Below are 20,103 nucleotides of genomic sequence, written 5' to 3' on the forward strand. Positions count from 1 at the left end.
AGACACAAAGAAAGATTAAATTAAGCAGCAGCTAAAATATGAACAAGGCCACAGAAAGAGAGACAGAGCCAAAGACAGACGGAGATGAGACCGATAAGAAAAATGGAGCCAAAAACGGACAAAAGTTATGAAAAGAGACGTGATAATGACTTATGAATGTTAGCCTTCAGCCCAGAAGATGAATTCACATTGGAAAGGATGAAGGAGCCACACCGGAGGCCAAAGCGCATGAAAAATAGATACAAAGGCTGAGTAAAAGGCTGCACCAGAAATAGAAAAGATTGATTTAGAAATCCTTGTGACCTATCGGGTCATTGACATCACACCAGTGCAACTGGTGCCAGTTCTCATAGATTTATCCGAAAGCCACCCATCCATGAAGCTCAAAAGAGTCGCTGAATTACTAAATTGTTTAAAGTTTAGAGAGATGTGGTATTTGTGTCAGCATGGGACATGAAAAGAAGAAAAAAAAAATCCTGAAATACAAGAAATGATGCGTGCATGCATGAATACCATGTCTTTCTGTGTTTTTATCCACTACAAACTTGACTTATTTGCCAGCTCTTCCATTAGGCCTGAATGCAACAGGTTGCTTGGATTATTCAGGTAACACAGGCCGGTCGCCAACGGCAACAGTTTTGCTTTATCGCAGCAGCTGGCACATGCAAGTTAGAAGGCGTGAAGAGAATGGAGGAGCTATTAAAATAATTTCAGGAGCAAATTACCCTGAAGAGACAGAGAAGAATAATAGGAGGAGATGCAGAGAGAGTGAAAGAGAAAGAGAGGGAGAGGGCTGTGTGTGAGGTGCTCCCTCGCTTTCTCTCTCTCTCTCCTCTCTTTCCCACACACTCTTACACACTCATTACGCACACACTTCACGGGCGAGACTGTTGTTCTCTCGTCTCTCAGGGAGCAGAGCAGAGTAGCGGGGGCAGTCGTCTCAGAGAAGGAAAAGCAGCACTGAGGTGAGTTGATAATTTCCTACTTTAAACTTGCTGAAATATATTTAATTTGTCACCACATTTGAATTTGAATGAGTTGTGTGCGTGAAAACATGGTGCATCCAGCTGTGTTTGTGGCATGACAGCGTAATTAAGTTTGGCTCAATATTTGCTCTAAGTCTGCATTGATTTGCTGGTGTGCATTTCAGCAGCCAAACAAGAATATCAGAGGAAAAGAAATCACACATGAGTTACATTCATTCAATATTTGTGAAATATTTAATAAACGCTTTACTTAATTACCAGCACAACTAAATAAAATGTTGCTTAAATCACTTGTTGATATTAGAGGGTGGAGCAATTCCTGCTTTTTAGAGTTATAATTTTTAGCATTTCAATGCAAAGACAGGAAAAAGTAAAAGATATAGATCGGGAAGCAGTGTGTGTGTGTGTGTGTGTGTGTGTGTGTGGTTACTGACACGTGACCTCTGTCTTCAGCAGACTCACAGCATCTGTTCCTGCCCTGAGTGTTTGTCAGTTCAGTTATGGGGAAACAAGGTCTTCGTCATTTTGGAATTCTCTCTTTAGTGTCGAAAATTCATCGGTCTGTGGGTGTGGAGAGTGTGACTGAGTCAATTCTGACCCTGTGAGCATGTGAACTCTGCCCAAGGGCAAATATACAAAGGGGTCATTTAATCAGTCCTGGAAATGAGGAAGTGAGATTATTCTGTGTGCGTGTCTTATTTATCTTTTAGTTGTTGCCACATGTCATACTTTGAAGTTCTACATTTGAACATCGCCTCTCCGGCTTTAAATTCCAATGTGTGAATTTCCATAGTAACACAATGACGGGCAAACATTTAGATCATTACAGATACACACACAGATAGACATAAAGAAAGATAGAAAGAAAGAACATAAGAGTGCAGAGGAGCTGATCACTGTTCCTCCGCTCATTTTCTTGTACTTGAGCACAATGGGTATCAGAGTTGCAAATTAGTAGATATGAATAGTTCATTATGATAGGACTTCTCTCTGACTTGCTAAATATAATGATTATATTCTCCACTCTACTGGAGCACTAAGACGGGAAATCTGAAAAAAAAAATTAAATCAAAATTAAAAAACTAATAAAGCCCTCCTAGAGAATTTCATCTTTATTTCAAATGATAATTCACAAGTTTTATACTGGCTGCATCAGGAAAGATAAAAAACGTTCATTGTGATGGTTTTCCTGCTCTGCACTTCTCGGAGATACGAATCATTCGGCCTGTACTGTGACAGCCCTGTCCTTGGGTTTTATGCTGATAAAGTTTGAGGGTTTTTCGGAGCTGGTGCGCTTTATCTTAAATGTTCAGAAATTGTGGCTTTTATTGCTAACTAATGCAAATCACTGGTAAAGGATGTGTGTGTTTAAGTTCTACCTTAAATGATTTCATGCGACATATAAAATGACTGATTGATTGATATAAAAAAAAATATTTCCTGAGCCCTCAGTTTGGATTTTGGTAGGTGCTCTTGTTCAAAAGATGCTCTGTGCTTTGTCTCCATTTAATAATCACCACTGTCTCAGAACATATGATGAGACATTGAACTACCCGTGGGAAGAACATGTACAGTACTAGTCTGTTCATTTTAGATTAAATGTTCTGATTTTGCTTTCTACTCTTCTCTCCATAGAATAAGCGTGAAAATAATTTCCTCTGACTCACTTATTTGTCCGACTGTTGTCTGTCACCTCATCTCCCCCGTGAGTGTAACTCACTCAGGTCGCAATGCTCATCAGAACACACAGATTTGTTTGGCTAAGTAGCATCACATGAAATGACTTGTGACATTTCTGGTTGCGAAACCAGTGCTACAAATACTATGCATGTGAAAATTGAAACTGATGTCAAAGTTTAATCAATCATTCTACACAATTTATTGGTTATATGTCTGGGTCCAGACCCCTGGTAAGGAGAGGGACAGATGGTTAGGAGGGACGTATTTTAGTCATTTTGCTAACGGCGTCCCCCCTCAAATTGCCACCTTGTTTTTCTTCTGTTGCCGTAATAAAAGATTTTTTGCAAGTATTATAGCACATCAGATATTTAAAACAAGAAATGTTAAATCTCTTATGAACTGCCACTAAGCTATATTCCTTATAGAAGAGCAAAATTCATTACAGTGAAAATGTGGCACACCATCACTTACAGAACTCAAACTGGGAAGGGCAAACCCCGGTGAGCAACCAAAGTCAATCAGCATCAGCTGAAGCCGCCAACAGAAGAGAGAGAGGATGTGGTTTAGTGTCATGATTGGGTCAGAGAACCGTGCGTGGTGCTCAACAGTTGCTAAGAAAGTTCCCTATTTAAATAGCTACTAGGAAGTGCAACTGTGAGGTATAACAGAAAATGTGTTGATTCTGGACTCCACTTCTGTACAAATATCTGAATGCGTGTCTACATGAGCCACTTCATACAGAAGCTGTAATGTTTAATAGAGGTATGGTGAGGACAAGATTGACACATTTGAGGGCAAGCCATTATCCCCATGTGACCTGAGCTTGTTTGTGTATGTATGTCTGTGACACAGCAATGCATGCTGTTAGCCTCTATGCATATTTAATGTGTCTGCCCCCCCCCCCCCCCCCCATCCGTCTGTGTACCTGTCTGCACTCATGTCTGTCACTCTGCATGTTTCGTTTTCACGCTTCGGCAAGATTCCACAGCTTCCCTCCGCTGGTCAGGATACACAACTGTTACCAAGCAACCCTCCATCCCAGACCACTTCCCTCTTTCTCTCTCTCTCTCTCTCTGGGTCTTTCTGTCAAGGACAAAAACAAAGACAAACAGGAAGACAGACGCACACACATATAGACCCCCCCCACCCCACACACACACACACACACACACAGACGCAGGCGCGGCACAAAAATGCAGACAGCTATAGATTTCTTTGTAAAGGCAGAGGAAGTGAGTGAGCCAAATATTTTTGCTCAATTGAATTATAATAGGACAACTGAAGCATTCAGATGTCTGATTGCATTATGTCGCTCTGACGGATGCTGCGCGCAGGGACAAAAGTTGCTTTCAACATCTGCCTGCCTGATTTGTCAATATGACAGACCTCACTAATTAAATGTTTACTGACCTAATAACAGTTGCGTTTCCCTCCCTTTCTGTTATGCACTGACCTTTTTAACTTCACAGCATTAAACATTCTAAATGGGTCCATTTAATCTGTTTTAATAACTGCTATTAATGTGTTTCTGTAATGCGAACATAAATAGACAGCCGAGATGCATCGCTGTTCACAAGTGTGTCTACCATGAATCACTAGCTAACCACTTGTGTTAAGATTTTGTTACTGCCTGTGTCACTACGAAAAGGTGTGAGGGCCCTGCGCAGTTATTACGTCCACACTCTTTAGCTGCTCGCTAGCATACTCGCCAGTCATGTAACCGTACAGCTGAAGACATCGCCGTCAGCAGAATTCAACAGGTCTCCCTCCATGGGGCAAAACAATGGACAGGTCAAATGCGTCCAAGACTACCTCCAAACCAAATGGTTGAAGTGCCTGAATCACAATGTGTCTTGGTTGTCATTTACACTTGTATTTAGCGCAGTCCACTTGTGATTGGATCACTTGAGATACATCACGTAATACGAGGTGTAAACAGGCTGTTTATATTCCTGTTGAAATTATTGTTAATGCAGTCACTGTCAGGAAGTAAACAGGGGCCAATGCTGTTATAAAAAGGCAATAATAAGCAAAATAGTAATAAAAAGGTCTATAGACTGAATCACCATGACGTTGCACTAACTCCTCCAGCTAGACAACATTTGTTTTAAATTGTGGATATATGTGAAAGGGGAAAAGTTGCTTATTTCTGTTCTTATCTTCAGCCATAACTTTAAAGATATATAGTTGCATAAGATGGGCCGACCTACCTGACGTTACTGCTGTGCTGATTTCATGTCCTGTGCTGCTCTGCTAGTGTCTTTGATTTACTAAATCTACCATTATGGAAGCTAGACAATGTACTGCTGTGGAGGGGGGTAGCAGCAAACTTATTTTAGTCACTTAAAGAGACCCACTTAAAAAAATAAATATCAGCCTATACATTACATTTGTAATAGGGAATACAGAAAAGGGTTACACAGGCTAACAAGTCTAAATTAGTCTATCAAAATTACTAAGGCTAACTGAGCATTGATTGATATGTTTCAGTGGCTACATTTGGCTAGTGGCTACTCTGCAGTGGGCTATTTATACTTTAGCTTAGCAGTGTTGATGGTAAAAGCAAACTAATCTGTCCACACACTACTAAATCCTCTGATTTCTTTCAAGACTTTTACTTTTTTAAATTTGGAATCCATAGCAAACCTAGCTAGGGAGACTCAGAACTAGCCACTGATATTAATGTTTTGCAAAATTTAGAGGAAAAGGCACCAGGCCGTAGAGGTGTGCAGCACTTTTAAGCTGACTAAACGTTAAAGCATTTTTTTAAATGCAATAAAGGGCTACACTTTTTTCTTTTACTTTTTTTGTGAAGAATAACTGCAAATCATACAGAATTACAATTGAAACAATACTTTTAATTCCATTTTTTCTTTTCTTAACAAACATCCCAGTAGACCTGCACCTCCCATATTCTGCAAAGTAAATTACTGTTTTTGTCAGTGGAGTTTGGTGGCTTTGAGATAGCAGCTTCAGTTCCCCGTCTGAAAGAGGCTGTCTGACAGCAAGATAAAGCTCTGAAAATGTTCTAAACATAGTGATACTTAAACTGATACTGATGGGCCTTTTTATAGGTGGCTTAAAACTAACCAATTCAGGCAGTGTTTGCTCCATGCAATTTCTTTTTATGTACATGATGTGGGGGTGAGGTTATTTTGAACAAACCCTGTGATTTGTGCTATATTAAATCTAAAATAAACAACCTACAGCTCTGAGAAAAGGTTCAGAAGATCACAGAATAAACACCAGCTACTGCTGATTTCCGTCTTGCGTTTGTCTAATTTTGTGGCCCCTCTGCAGTTGATCATCCACTATCAAAAAATCTTGTGACTGATGGTATCACTGCAGGTACTTGTGCATGCAGTGCTGCTGACACAAAACTTTCCACAAATTTCAGCAGCATTACAGAGACAAGGCCGGTGATATGGTTCAATGAGTCATTTCAAGACTATGGTCCTACTTCCGACGAACCGTTAGGTGGCAGGTAGGCTGACTGTGAATGAATTTTAATGGGCTGAAGGAATGAATAAGTGAATTAATGAGTGAGCGATTTGCAGTATCTGTGTCTCGTCTGTGGCAGCCGCATAGATAAAGTTAATTTCACACCTTGCTGACAATTCAGAGCTAATCCCAAAATTGCAGTGAGAGGGCAGAATTAATCAGTTTCCTGACCCTGTGTGAAAATAGTCCGACACATCACATTGCATTTGGGACATGATTATTTTGGTTAATGATCGGGCTGAAGAAGAACAGATATTCCTTATCTGTTTATTTCTAAAAACACACATCTGGCCGGTAAAAAAAAAAAGAAAGAAAAAAAAAATCACAAAATGAACACTTGGTATTCAGAGAATCTCACAAATCAGGAAGCAAGCCCCAGCTGAGAGGTAAATAACCTCATTACTCATCTCTGAGCTCAGACCGTGTCTGGTAAAGAGCTACTGTTCCAAGTTCTGTTCTGCCTTGCCTTTCATCTCAATACCCAAATTGGGCTCTTTTCACCAGACCACTTACTGAGTAATGGAAGGTCTAGATGGGGCAGAATGAAACCTCTCCAGCTCATCTGCATCGTTCTCAAGCTGGAGGATGGGAGACAAGAAGAGGAAACTGTCTAGGAGCTCCTTCACTTAATATTTCATCTCCGTTATGTCCACCAACTGTTGCTTGTGACACTCACATAGACCTGTCCCGGGATGAACCCTTCGTGCACTGTCCTTAACACCACATATGCACGTAACATTTTGTTGTCTCTTCTCGGTGCAGAAAACCACGGAAAGTAGAGCAGCCTTTACATCCTGTGGAAAACACAGCACTCAGCAATCATTACAATCCATTACAGTCCTCAAAATCCATTACTAAGACATATGTTTCAGGCTGTGTGCATGCACGCCTACATGCGAGTGTGTCTGCGATTGTATATACAGATGTAGCAACACTCACACTTGTTTTCCATTAGGGACAACTAATGAGAAGTTTGTGAAGTAAAACAGATGGTCAGTAATAAAGTAGCAGACTGTCTGAATGAGTGATGCTTTATTTACTATAGGAGGGGATCATACTTCAACATTGAGGCGGATGACTTTTCACTGACTTTCGCTGGGACTTTTTACTGTAACCGTAGACCAGGAAGACTCGGCTTGCTTTGCAATTTTGCAAAATGACAGGAGGCCTGGGGCCAGTTAATAAACAAACATTAAGAATGTAATCAGATAAAGTGAGTAAACAAGGCAAATCCAGTCGCAGCAGCTCCGCACAGATCAGACATCAGACATTCGTGGTGTGGCCTGCACCTCAAACAGGGAGTTGACTCCTCTGGCATTTTTTTTATATAAATAAGCTCAATTTTCTGCATTTTTTTTACAATTAAAGTGCACAAAAAATCCCAATGTGAATCAATGTATTATCACTGTGAATTAAAAAATGGTCGGCAGGCCACCCAGCACTTTATCGGTGGGCCAGATAGGGCCTATCTCGGGGGTTGTAAGTTGAGTAACACTGCTGCAGACCAACAGCGACTTGATAAAATAAAAATGCATGTACGTTATTTGCACCACATAAGTCTTACTTGGCTTACTTGGTGGTTCTTGATAAGTGAGTGGACAGGATTGTTATATTAATATGGTTCTTATAAAAACACAAATGTTTATGCAAAAATAAACAGGAAACCAATATGGTTGTGCTCTCACACACATGCACTGAAACATGGGAAAAGGAACTAATGCGTTTGGCTGAAAGTAGATATCAAGTATGCCTGTGTGAACACACACACACACACACACACACACACACACAGACACACACACACCCTCATATACCCTTATGTCCCAGGGTTGAGACTAGGTTACTGAAAAAATTCTAGTGACTGCAACACATGTCCATATGTGGACATTCCTCACAGGCCTGCGCTGGATCCAAGCCAAAAGTCATTCCTACTGTGAGCAAGTGTGTGTGTGTGTGTGTGTGTGTGTGTGTGTGTTTGTGTGGGAGACAAAGCAAGACAGTGACTGTCAGTGTGTGAGAGACAGATTTGGCTGATGAAAACAGCAGAAATGTGTGTTCCTGGTGAGTCAGCCTGTGGTTCTGTCAAATATAAAGACTGAGATGTCATGTGCATTTGAGAGCTGCACTTCATACGTTAGTGGCTTTGTTATCAGTGTTTGCGCTGGATGAAGTTCAAAGCAGCGAGTCTGTAACAGAAATGTGTCCACGGAACAAAAGAAGCGAAGATTAAAAGAGTTCAAAGATTAGAGATGGTGGTGTGGTTTTCGTAGACCGAGATTTAATTAAAACCTGTCATTCTGTGATTTTCTTTTATCATGTAAGCTAATGCTCTTTCTGCACATCTTCATGTGAAGCCGGTGGCGTTCACCTCTCCACCTCCCTCTCTCTCGTTGAGGTGATAAGTGAGCGGCTCTGGATCAAATCTGGCAAGTTTCCCAACATCCATTACAGTGTTAGAAAATAGACGAGCAAACATTACCCACCACCCACTGACGCAAACACATGGACTCCACACACACCGACACACCGACACACACACATCCTCACTTATCAAGTGGTTACCCTCATTCCACCAAGCACACATTAAAAACTCATGCCCACATGCCATTAATGAGTGAGTTCACAGAGGACAAATAAAACTCCACAAGGTCTAAGAAACAGAAACTTTAAAGGGAAAGTTCACCCCAAAATCAAAAATACATATTTTTCCTTTTACCCATAGTTTTATTATTATGGGTAAAATTATTAATCAGGACTATTGATCAATTATTTTTAATCTAGGTTGTTTTAGTGTCTTTGAGTAAATGCTCACTTCCATCTGCACAGTGACGCGGCTGGCAGGTGTAGTTCAATAGAAAAAAAACAGTTCCTATATGAAACTGCTCAAAACGTCATCTGTGGGTTATTTTGAGTAACCGGCTTATGATCTCTAGAAAGAGACATTGTGGTTGAATTTATCATCCATCCATCCATTTTCATCCACTTATCCAAGGTCAGGTCGCGGGGGCAGCAGGCCAAGCAAAGCACCCCAGACATCCCTCTCCCCTGCAACGCTTTGCAGCACCTCCTGGGGGACCCCAAGGTGTCCCCAGGCCGGATAAGATATGTAATCCCTCCAGCGTGTTCTGGGTCTGCCACAGGGCCTCCTACCAATAGGACATGCCTGAAACACCCTAACCCTAACCCTCATTTCGGCCGCTTGTATCCGCGATCTCATTCTTTCGGTCACTGCCCAGAGCTCATGACCATAGGTGAAGGTTGGAATGTAGATGGATCAGTACATCGAAAGCTTTGTCTTCCAGCTCAGCTCTCACTTCACCACAACGGTCCAGCACAGCGCCCACATCACTGCAGAAGCTGCACCAAACCGCCAATCCATCTCACGCTCCTTTCTACCCTCACTTGTGGACAAGACCTCGAGATACTTGAGCTCCCTCGCTTGAGGCAGTAATTCTCCCCCAACCCAGAGGGGGCAATCCACTGGTTTCCGGCAGAGCACAATGGCCTCAGATTTAGAGCCCATGGTTCACTGTCCGAAACCAGTGGTTGACTTTATCAGTTGTTTTGTTTTGCTGCTTTAAGTATCACAAGCCAAGTGCCATGTAGTTCCATTATATTGGAGTGAAGGCAAACACTGCTACGGCCGATATCGCCAACACTCATTAAGTCACACTAAAACCTAGACCAGTAGTTCCCAACTGGTAGATGCCAGTCCAAAAGTGGGTGTCGGGTCCATTCTGAATGGACCGCAAGTGACTCAAGTCTGTAGTCTGTAAAAACAAACCTTATTTTAAGTGCAGTGAATTTCTGGCACAGGGCTTTTATTTTGAAGTGCCTATTTTGATTTTTGTTATTTCACAGTCTGTAAGATGACAGCAAACTAACTCGATGACATGTCCAAACACAAGCATGACACTGAATGCATTAATCTGTGTAGACCTTGAACTAATGACTGAGAAGAAATCTGGACCCTGTGGCTGCACCAGATGGGAACCACTGATCTAGACTGATAAACAGCACTGCAATACTGTCACCTCAATATCGATAAGAAATTATCTTTTGCCAAAAAGTATTTACTTTACTAGCAGACGTTATTTTTACATGCCATTTGATCAAAAACCTGTCTTTATTATTCATGGGCATTATTTGGTCACTACATTTATTATCATATTCATCAGCTCTAATCATATTTCCCTCATCAGTCAGGCCGAACCGTCCGCCTGAGGCATTGCTACATCAAAATGTTAATCATGTTTAACAATACTGAAACCAAAACAAGACCTGACATCACCTCAGCTGCAGCAGATTGTTTAGAGGCACTAAGCCATGCTGGCTGTTTACACAGTTACACATCTTGACCAAAGCCAAACAAACTACTGTCCTGGTTCATGGTTTTATTACAGATAGACTGGAATTTCCATTAGCTGACTGTGTAAAATGACAGCTTTACTTTTGCTTGTAATAACTGAAAGTTATAAGTAACAAATACCTTTACATTTGACAGCAACTTGCAGCAGTACTGATACATAATTTTTGTGACTGGACTAACTATTACTGTGGCACTCCCATACTGAATTCTTTACCATGCACGCAAGGCTTGACTTTAGAATCACACATCAACTATGAAGAAGTTTTGTTTCACAACTCAGCAATCAAGCATGCCGGAACTAAATTTAGTTCACGTGCAGATGTGCTTGTAGTGCTGTCCTTTTGAGGACCAATTTTAGTTTTATACCTTCGCAGTGAGGCAAAGGCGAAGGTTTCATTTCAGCATGAGGGGTTTGGGGCTCCTCTGCCAGAAAATGATGAACATGAAACACTTAATTGACTGCATTGTCTTGATTTTTGATGCACTAAGTTGTGCGTTTGCTGCATCAATTTTTGGTGTAACTGTCTTAATTTCGTCAGAATAAAACTCTCTGCTACTTTCATCACACTGGGGAAAACAAATGTCCTAAGTATTGAACGTACTCCCCAGAAAAATGTACAACTATGTAGTGAGGAAAAAGGACAGGTATGGAAAGACAATTTGTGTGTGTGTGTGTGTGTGTGTGTGCGCCCACAGATCGGCAGTGTCTTGCTTAGTCTTGAGATAAATCTTTTCACACTGTTTATTTGAACCTTATCACAGAACAAAAACTGTGTCTCAACATAAGTCTTCAGAGTTTACTCGATCCAAAAGCAGATTTTTTCAACTTTTTCCAACAAGCTGTAAATCATTGACAGTGGGTGCTAATTTATCATTTTTATCAGCTGCTACAAACCTGTTGCCAAATCAGCACTTCACATATTTAGTTTTGTTTTACTTGATTTCTTTATATTCTCCATTCTCATGTCAGTTAGTGACTGTGTTTGTCCAATAATATTTTGAATAGTCTGCATTAGTTGATTTCGTCGTTTAGTGCACTGTATCAGTCCATAGATGGAAAAAAGAGGCTCAGAGGCCAAAGCTATACTACACACACAAAGACACATGCACTGATAAAAAGACTGTCTCAATATTTTACACTGAAGAGTAATGAGAATGTACCCATAGGTGTTTTTTTTCATCCAGTCATAGTTGTTTTATTTCAATACATCAACTATAAATTATAAACTATATATTAAAAGTTACAGTTATAACCTAACCAAAATGAAGTAACTGCTCTTTGTTGTGTGTATGCATGGCTATGCAGTATCTGAAACTACAGGAACCACTGTGCTGATTACTAACTGTGTTTTTCATCTCTGTCCACTAGGTGTCACCGCAGCCATAGAAGATGGTGCTGAAGCCAAAATGAGACCATGGACCACCAGGACTCCGCAACACAGACAGGAAGCTGTTCAACAGCCATCACAAATATTTCGACAGCCAGGCGTACTGCTAATTTAGTAATTCTCAGGAGCAGCATTTATTAAAAATGTTGTGCGACCATATTCCTGTAGTAGTTGTTTTGATGAATATTGTCATGAGTGCTGGTGTGGTCAAGTCCTAGGAGAGTTAAAAGCTATGATTCAGGCCCAGCAAGAACAGCAAACTGTCAAGTAAATTAGAAACGAAGAGGAAATATTGGGAGAAAGACGCTGAGGGATCAAAAGGGCCAAGATCTTAAGTCACATTTGACCATGGAGACCCCGAGATTAGATTGTATGCACCTTAATAAATGGGAGCACTCGAGCGCTCTGCGTGAACATATTTAATAACATTACATGCGAGCCTAAGGCTCATTATGTGAATGTCCTCTTTGCAAAAAAAAGTGAGACCTCACATTGAGTTTGAAACTAAAAAGTAACAATGGTTCACACAAAGCTCCAGTGATGACATCATCAGATTGTCTCCGGTGAAGCACCAGCGATAATGTTGTCACAAGTGCTGTTGGGTGCCATACTGTCCCTCCTCATCCTTCTGACTGTCGGCGGTAATGTGCTGGTGTGCCTGGCTGTCTGCGCCTCTCGACGCCTCCGCTGCCTCACCAACTGCTTCATTGTGTCTCTAGCTGTGACAGACTTGCTGCTCGGCCTCTTGGTTCTCCCTTTCTCCGCCCTCCTCCAGCTCACCAACGAGTGGCCGCTCGGCCCATCCTTCTGCAACTTCTACATCTCCATGGATGTCATGCTGTGCACTGCCTCCATCCTCACCCTCCTGGCCATCAGTGTGGACCGCTACCTGGCAGTGACCATGCCTCTGAGATACGCCTCACTGGTGTTGCCATGGAGAGTTGCTGTGGCCATGGCCAGTGTTTGGACAGTGTCCGTGGCCGTGTCTTTCTTGCCCATCCAAATGGGGTGGAATACTGTAAATGGCACGGTGCAGAACTATGGGCCTTGGGCTCAAGAGGGGAGATGCCGCTTTGAGCTGAACAGACCCTACGCCCTCACTGACTCTCTGCTCACTTTCTATCTGCCTCTGGTGGCTATGTGCTGGACCTACCTCCAAATACTTCGGATTGCACGGGCACAGGCCAAACGCATTGTCAGTGCCCGACCCAATAGCAGCACGAGTAACAACTGCAGGAACAATCCTTCCAGCAGTATCACTTTGGTTACCAGTATTACAGCAGTGGCTCTGCGGGAGCACAAAGCCACAATGACACTGGCAGCAGTGATAGGGGCTTTTGTTGTATGCTGGCTGCCGTATTTTATCCTCTTCACAGTGTTGGGCCTGGAGGAGAATCCAGACCCAAGCAAAGTACCATCATTCCCTGTTGTGTTGTGGCTGGGTTACGCCAACTCAGCCTTTAACCCTATCCTCTATGGAGCCCTCAACAGGGACTTTAGGTCAGCCTACAGTCATCTACTGAGATGTCGATGCCCTTCTTACAGTGGGTGGAGGAGCCGACAGCCATCTCCCACTGTGACAGCAGGTAAAGCTGTAGAAAGCTTAAAGGAACAGCTCATTCCAAAATCACGACGTCCTATTTTCCCTCTTACATGTATGTTATTTATCCATCTTGATTAATTTGGTATGAATTTCCGAGAGTTAGAGATATCAGCTGTAGAGACGTCTGCTTTCTCTCAAATATAATGGAGCTACATGGCACTCAGCTTGCTATATCTATTTTCTTTCTATACCCAACGACCGTATCACTGCGCAGAAGGAGGTGTGCAGCTGCTCATAGACGAGAGGCTAATGCTTGTGTAGGGCTGTACTGGGGATTAAATTTCCGCTGCTGTGATTAAGGGTGGCTCAACAGTGAGATATGCGATATTAACGTAATGTTTTGTTGATTTTGGGAATTATGTTATTTATCTTGATTTTAGAGCTTTGTAAATAAACTTTATTGTTAGGCTGTTATTAGGTATATTGCTGCTTTTTAAATGACAAAGATGACGCAGTTTTGAACCAAATTTAGTTCTTGTTTGTTGTTTAAAGCAAAAAAAAATATGAGAGTAATAAAGTGCAAAAAGGGACGCAGCATTTTCAGCTGTGGTTGCCTCTGGTTGCTGTCATACTGAATATCCACGAAAGTAAAGATATCCGCACAAGGAAGAGTACGTCCTCTGGATGAAGGGAAGGCTGAAGCAGGTGGGAAAAAAGGATGGACCCATCAGTATATGTGGGTTCAACATTCATTTTTCCTCTGGTGTTGCTGTTCAGCGATGTGATGGTTGATCTTTGTGATATTTGTCCCAACCCTCCTCCTCTGTGTGTGGACAGCTGTGTGAAAAGTGACAGTGATGAGAGGCGGCAGTGTTTCACACAAAGTTGAATAATTATGTTTCAACTCTCAGCGACCAGACAAAAACGCCCACACGTGCAGCACTCAGCAGGTAATCATGCTGCTGGCATTTGTAGCATAGTATAAATATGCAGTTCTCCCATAAAAAAAGAAAGAAAAAACATGTAAATAGCACACATAGAACATATTAATGTTATCATGACAGCCCTATGCTTGTGACAACGCGAGAAACAAACATTAATGGTGTCCTCCCCGGCTGAGCTGTAATGTTAGCAAGCTCAGTGGTGCTGGGTGTGTTAGCAGTAAATGCACGCTTCCTTCTGCACAGTGATACAGTTGGTGGGTGTAGTCAGTTCGAGAGAAAATAGTTCCTGTATGAAACTGCTCACAACAAGGTCTGTGGATTATCTTGAGTAACTTGGTTATGATTTCTGGAAAGAGACATCGCTGTTGAGTTTTTCAAATGTATTTTTCTGGTGCTTTGAGCACCACAAGCTGAGCAACATCTGGTTCCATTGTATCCAAGAGAAATCAGACATCTCTATGGTCAATATCTCCAACAATCAGCAACTAAATCCAAATAATTATATTAATAAACAGCATTACAGGTAAGAGGGGAAATATGTGTTTTTGATTTGGGGCTGAACTGTGCCTTTATAGTGCACAGGTAAATTTACAGTTTCAGAATTAGTTTCATTTGTTTATGACCAACACACTGTTGCAACCAGTGTGAATACATTATTTGTTCTCATCCTGTTCCTCCTGTTTTTATTCTTCCTGTTTGTTCTCCCCCTCTCAGCCAGAGAGCAGCTTACAGAGGTGACACTGCTGTGTGGCCACACCCCCGCCACCTGCAGGGCAGGTCTAGCAGAGCAAAACTTTATGCTTCAAGAAATGAACAGCGGGACATCCACAGCTACTATCCAAATTGCAAATGGCACTGCTGCCACAGATGTCAATGGCAATGAAAGGTAAATTATAATCAGCAAATACTTATCCTGTCCATGACTGAACATGATGCAGAGACATTAATGTCAGCAGTAGAGTTCTTGAATGTAGAGTCGTGACTCAAAACTCATCAATTATAATTCAACTACTTTAAAAAGAGTGATACTTCATATTCAAATTAGGGTGAGACAGGACTGTCATCAAGTGCATTATGCTGGATGTGACATGTTGCTCTCAGTAGCTTATTGCACTGTTTTATATATTTTATCTCTGTCTTACTATAAAACACAAAAGCTAAATCAGTCACACACAAATGTTCTACTTCTCTAACCTTTTCATTCATTGCAGGTCGTGCTGAGCCTGTGCTGGTGAGGTGGGTGCTGTGTTCACTGTACCGCGGCTGCAACCAAGAACCAGAATCCATCAGCCCAAGAGGAAAAGAGCAACAGACAGACAAAAAGATGGACAGAGATTTACAGCTCCTCTACTTGGAAGCCCTCAGCGCCGCAGTAGGAGCACCCATAATACACCACGTAAGTAGATATACACACTGACATCCCCATTGCCAACACAGAGCATGTCAGGCCCAGAACAAATGAACTGTGACACACAGATCCTCACAGTGTCTTTCACAGTGCATCAGGCCATATGGCAATATGCTTATTAGGCCAAGAAATTTCCTTTCAGCACAGAGGAGATACATTATCCAGTTTCACATCCTGCTCTCGTTTCTTTGTATTGACTAAGTGGTTTGCTCTTTGTCTGTGCTGCTTTGTAAAGTGTTTATTAGTTAAAGCAACAGAAAAACAAAAGTAGTTTTTGTTGCTTCTTGACTACAAATACATTGTGAAGGCTCTCTGGTAACTGCCGCATTCAATCTTGAGATCAGTAAATGCACTTTAAAGTGGAAACAGACAACTTTAACTTTAATTTTCTTACACAGTTAGTTCTGTTGTTTCACCGTCCACCATTTCCACTACTGGGCATAGTATCTGCACAGAAGTTACACTGTTAATCTTACGTAACTAGGGATAGCTACTGGGGAAAACAAAAGAGTTAGGCTATCATCTTCTTGTTTTGGTTGTGCAATGGTTTAAGAAATGGCTTTGTTCCCCCAGGAGATCGTACCCGGTGGCAGAAAAAATTGCAGAGTGGGGTGAGGCTTATAGGGAACCACTGTGCCATTATTCAACAGCCATTACATTGTGCAATCCAAATTTACTTCATAAAGGCAAGTTAAAGCAAAAATGTGTCAGTTGCCACTTAAATACATAAAAAGTGCAAAGTCAAACAACACTTATCAAAATTCACCATGTGAGCCAACATGAGCACTGTGTTATGATACTTGTCATACCAGTATATGATATTACGCTTGTCAAGCGAACTACTTTTGTTGGACAATTTATTGTCCCAAAAATAATTGTGATACAAAATGTTATTGTTAATTTAAGACCATTTTATTCCACCTATATGATGACAATATAACAGTATAATAATGTATGAAAACCATCAAAGAGCAATAAACATTAAATTAAGAATATTCTAATACTGGAATTGGAATGTGGAAAAAAAAATACATCTGAAATTTTTAAAAATGAATAAAATACAGAGAAATATAGCATGTTCTTGTTTGTTTTTTTCCTGCTCATTGACCTTAGGTGCTGCACCCAAGTCTCATAATGGCCATAAAGACTCTGCTGTTTATTCTAGCATCATGTTGGCTAAAACTTTGGTGATATTGTTATGGAAACAAATGTTCATGTAAGCCCAAAGGCAATATCATATGATTTATGGACATGGCCTTGATACTATTTGCTGACCTTGATAGGTTCATAACAGAAATATTGTGACAGGCCGACTGAATATAGTCAGATACATGGAAAAGAAACAAACTAATGATGCCTTGTCATGTCTTTAAGAGGAGAGATCCTGACAGCACTCGCACAGGAAGCTAATTTTACATCTCACAACTACTGTATTCAATTGGGAAAGATTTTTTTTACAGATAATACTGCAAATAGTGGATGATCGTTTTCACAAAAAAAAAAAAAAAAACAAGGTGGCTTCACTGTAACCAGGAAAAATTATTGTTATTCATTTTTTATTGTTAATTTCTCTACTTTATCTAAACTTGCTTACTTTTGCTTAATTAAAAATATCTTATTTTTTATTGTTTTTACAGCTAAAGAAATATAAAAAGTATTGTCTCTTAAAAATAGTATTATTACAGCAGTTTCTCAGCAATATTTTTTGTACGTGCACACAACCTTTAACCCCCCTAGCACCCACGTTAACCTCCTACAACATTAAAGTTATTGATGCAGCAAACTGACTTGTCTCTCTACCAAGAGTAGGAGCTCATCCACACTCACCATGGTGGTTATTAAGTGAATGATTCTTTCCTTTCCTTCCGCATATTGTTCCCCCAAAGTCATTGAATCCTCTCGATTTGTGTGTCTCTTCCGCCTGTTAGTAACCACTCTCTCTGTAATTCAACAAACAACAGTGGGACAAAATGGGACCTCAGCAACTCCACACCTCATCAGCAAGAACCAACTGTGCGCAGACAGCCGGCCTCCACCCGTCCAGGATTGAACATGTGATGATGCTTCTATGTGGATGGAGCTAAGTTGTCTAACAAAATCCTTCCACTGCAGCCAACCAACACACAGAGCAAAACATGGCCCTGATATGCTCTTGATCTAACTGTGAATAGTACTGAAGCTCTGGAGAACTAAATGAGACCAGCCCGATAACTTGTTGGTCATCAATTTAATGAGCTACATTTTTTTTATGCTGACTCAAGAGTGCACTCCAGTGGAAACACAAAGTATCACAACTTTAACCTGGACAAAATAATTGGAAATGTTTCACAACATGAGAGAATGGAAGAGAAAAAGTGATAAATGGACTTTTATTATTATCACTTTATGTAAAATGTGTTGTGACATTTGAATGTGTAGCAATTAATGTTATGTGTCTATTTCGAAGAACGCAGATCGTGTCTCTGCTGTTGCTCACTCAGTGGCATAAAGCTAGCAAATGTATTGTATCATACTGTAAAAGTAACTGAGAACTGTTTCTACAAAACAGAAAATTACAACCATACTGTACCAATAAAGGGCAGCTTAAATAAAGACTATAATATATACTACCATTCTCGGAGGCAGTACAGATGTGCTGTAGTTAAGTATGGATGGGGATTATCATGTGGGATGATGCAGAAAACACCATGAGTGGTAACACGAGTACATTGGAAACAATTCATCACAGCTGTCAGCACACATTGCCTCAAACTATTGCCACATTAACACTTAACCTTCTCCATACTTCAAGCTATTTCCTTTGAGGACTGACACTGAAGTGTACATAATATCCATCTGCATGTCAGGTACTGGCTGGAAACAAGTGATGGAGGTGGTTTACAAACCATTCAACCACATGGAAACACTTATTTGGTATTTACAACAACTAAGGTAGTCATTTCTTCAGTTCGGCTCAACAGATTTTACTCTGTCTTTCCTGTCTGCCAGGAAGTGATTCCTTTCTTCCATGACTATGTTGTAAAATATGAGGGAGGAAATACACAGTCCTCAGTCAGACAGAGACACTTCTGTCAATCCTTTAACTATTTATAGAAAATGGTTTTACAGTTTGATTTGGTGGAAAGGGCTCTGCTCTTTATGAGTTATGGTAGAGAGTCACAGATAGACAAAAACATACATTAACATTAAAGCTTGGCAACAACAAAATACCACACCTTGAATCATATCAAGGAGGAGTATGCACAGTGGAGAGCCAACTGAAACCCGGATGCACATGTGCAAAATGTAGAATTTATTATACCATCGACAATACTTGATGCCTCTTTCGATACCACAGCAAAAAGACAAGTCCTCGGCACACAAAATACTAGGATAATCTTGTTTTTTTTGCACACAGTCCTGGTACTGAAAAAGTCACTGAACACACACCTCCAGTTGCCTGGTGGGTGCGTTACTGGAGAGAATGTCGTAACAGCCACAGGTAGGGGTGTAGCGCTGCTGTAGAGCACCAGCACAGGGCTTTTTTCTACAAGTGAGGAAATAGAGTATTTCCTATAATCTGGTTGAAATGCATAGACATTTTTTATGTGCTTGAGGATCCAATCATCATATAAAAACCAGTGTAATGTTCAATGTTGTCATGTTGACATTTAAGGTGTGTCAATTGATTCAAAACATCAATTCATGTATTGAGTGACATGAAAACATTCTAACTTAAAAATTGCTGGTGATTCAGTGAACGAGTGATCGTGTTAACCATTGACTCTCAGCCAAATGCATCGTGTTTGGTTGTAGTGTGATAGCAGTTAAAAACATGAAGTTATTACTTATGGGCGGGGGTGCCATCTTGGATCATGCTCTGTTACCTGTGCCTGTTAGGAAATGGTATTTGGACAAACTACTTTCGATAAACAACACTGAATCATACGACTTTGAAGCCCAAGCCTAGATTACAGACCCTGGTGCAGTACCACCACTCACATTCCCAGACATTGTAAACTACTTTGTTTTTGGACTGAGTGCAAACACTTTGGTAGCAGAGAAAACAGAGTGCATTCCTCAGATGACGGTGCTCACATCCCACATGGCATGACGTACCTTTATATTCTCTACAGCTGCTAACTGTTAACTAGTAAACACGAAAAGGCAGCAAAAAAAATCTCTTTATTTGATAGTTACAGTTGACGAATATAGCCTATGTAAACTCATAACCATAGGCACAGTGTTATGCATGTGTGTGCGTCCAACTCATTCGTATTCTGACCTCATCACATATAGATGTTT

The 20,103-nt window shown here is 40.9% G+C and overlaps 1 protein-coding gene across 2 annotated transcripts; it reads left to right on the forward strand.

The window, feature by feature from the left end:
• Positions 1-858: 858 nt before the first annotated feature.
• hrh2a (histamine receptor H2a) lies at positions 859-18,984 on the forward strand. 2 transcript variants are annotated; one of them, XM_078169366.1, is made up of 5 exons: positions 859-965; positions 11,906-13,510; positions 15,126-15,297; positions 15,623-15,807; positions 17,748-18,984. In XM_078169366.1, exons 2-4 carry the CDS (start codon positions 12,505-12,507, stop codon positions 15,630-15,632), a joined length of 1,188 nt encoding a protein of 395 aa, XP_078025492.1. In that variant the 5' UTR covers positions 859-965; positions 11,906-12,504; the 3' UTR covers positions 15,633-15,807; positions 17,748-18,984. The 2 variants fall into 2 exon arrangements, with proteins under 2 accessions (XP_078025492.1, XP_078025491.1); XM_078169365.1 differs by having other exon boundaries at positions 17,781-18,984.
• The last annotated feature ends 1,119 nt before the right edge of the window (positions 18,985-20,103 follow it).

The sequence above is a fragment of the Epinephelus lanceolatus genome, chromosome 7 (genome assembly GCF_041903045.1).
Source record: "Epinephelus lanceolatus isolate andai-2023 chromosome 7, ASM4190304v1, whole genome shotgun sequence".
Classification (NCBI taxonomy): Eukaryota; Metazoa; Chordata; class Actinopteri; order Perciformes; family Serranidae; genus Epinephelus; species Epinephelus lanceolatus.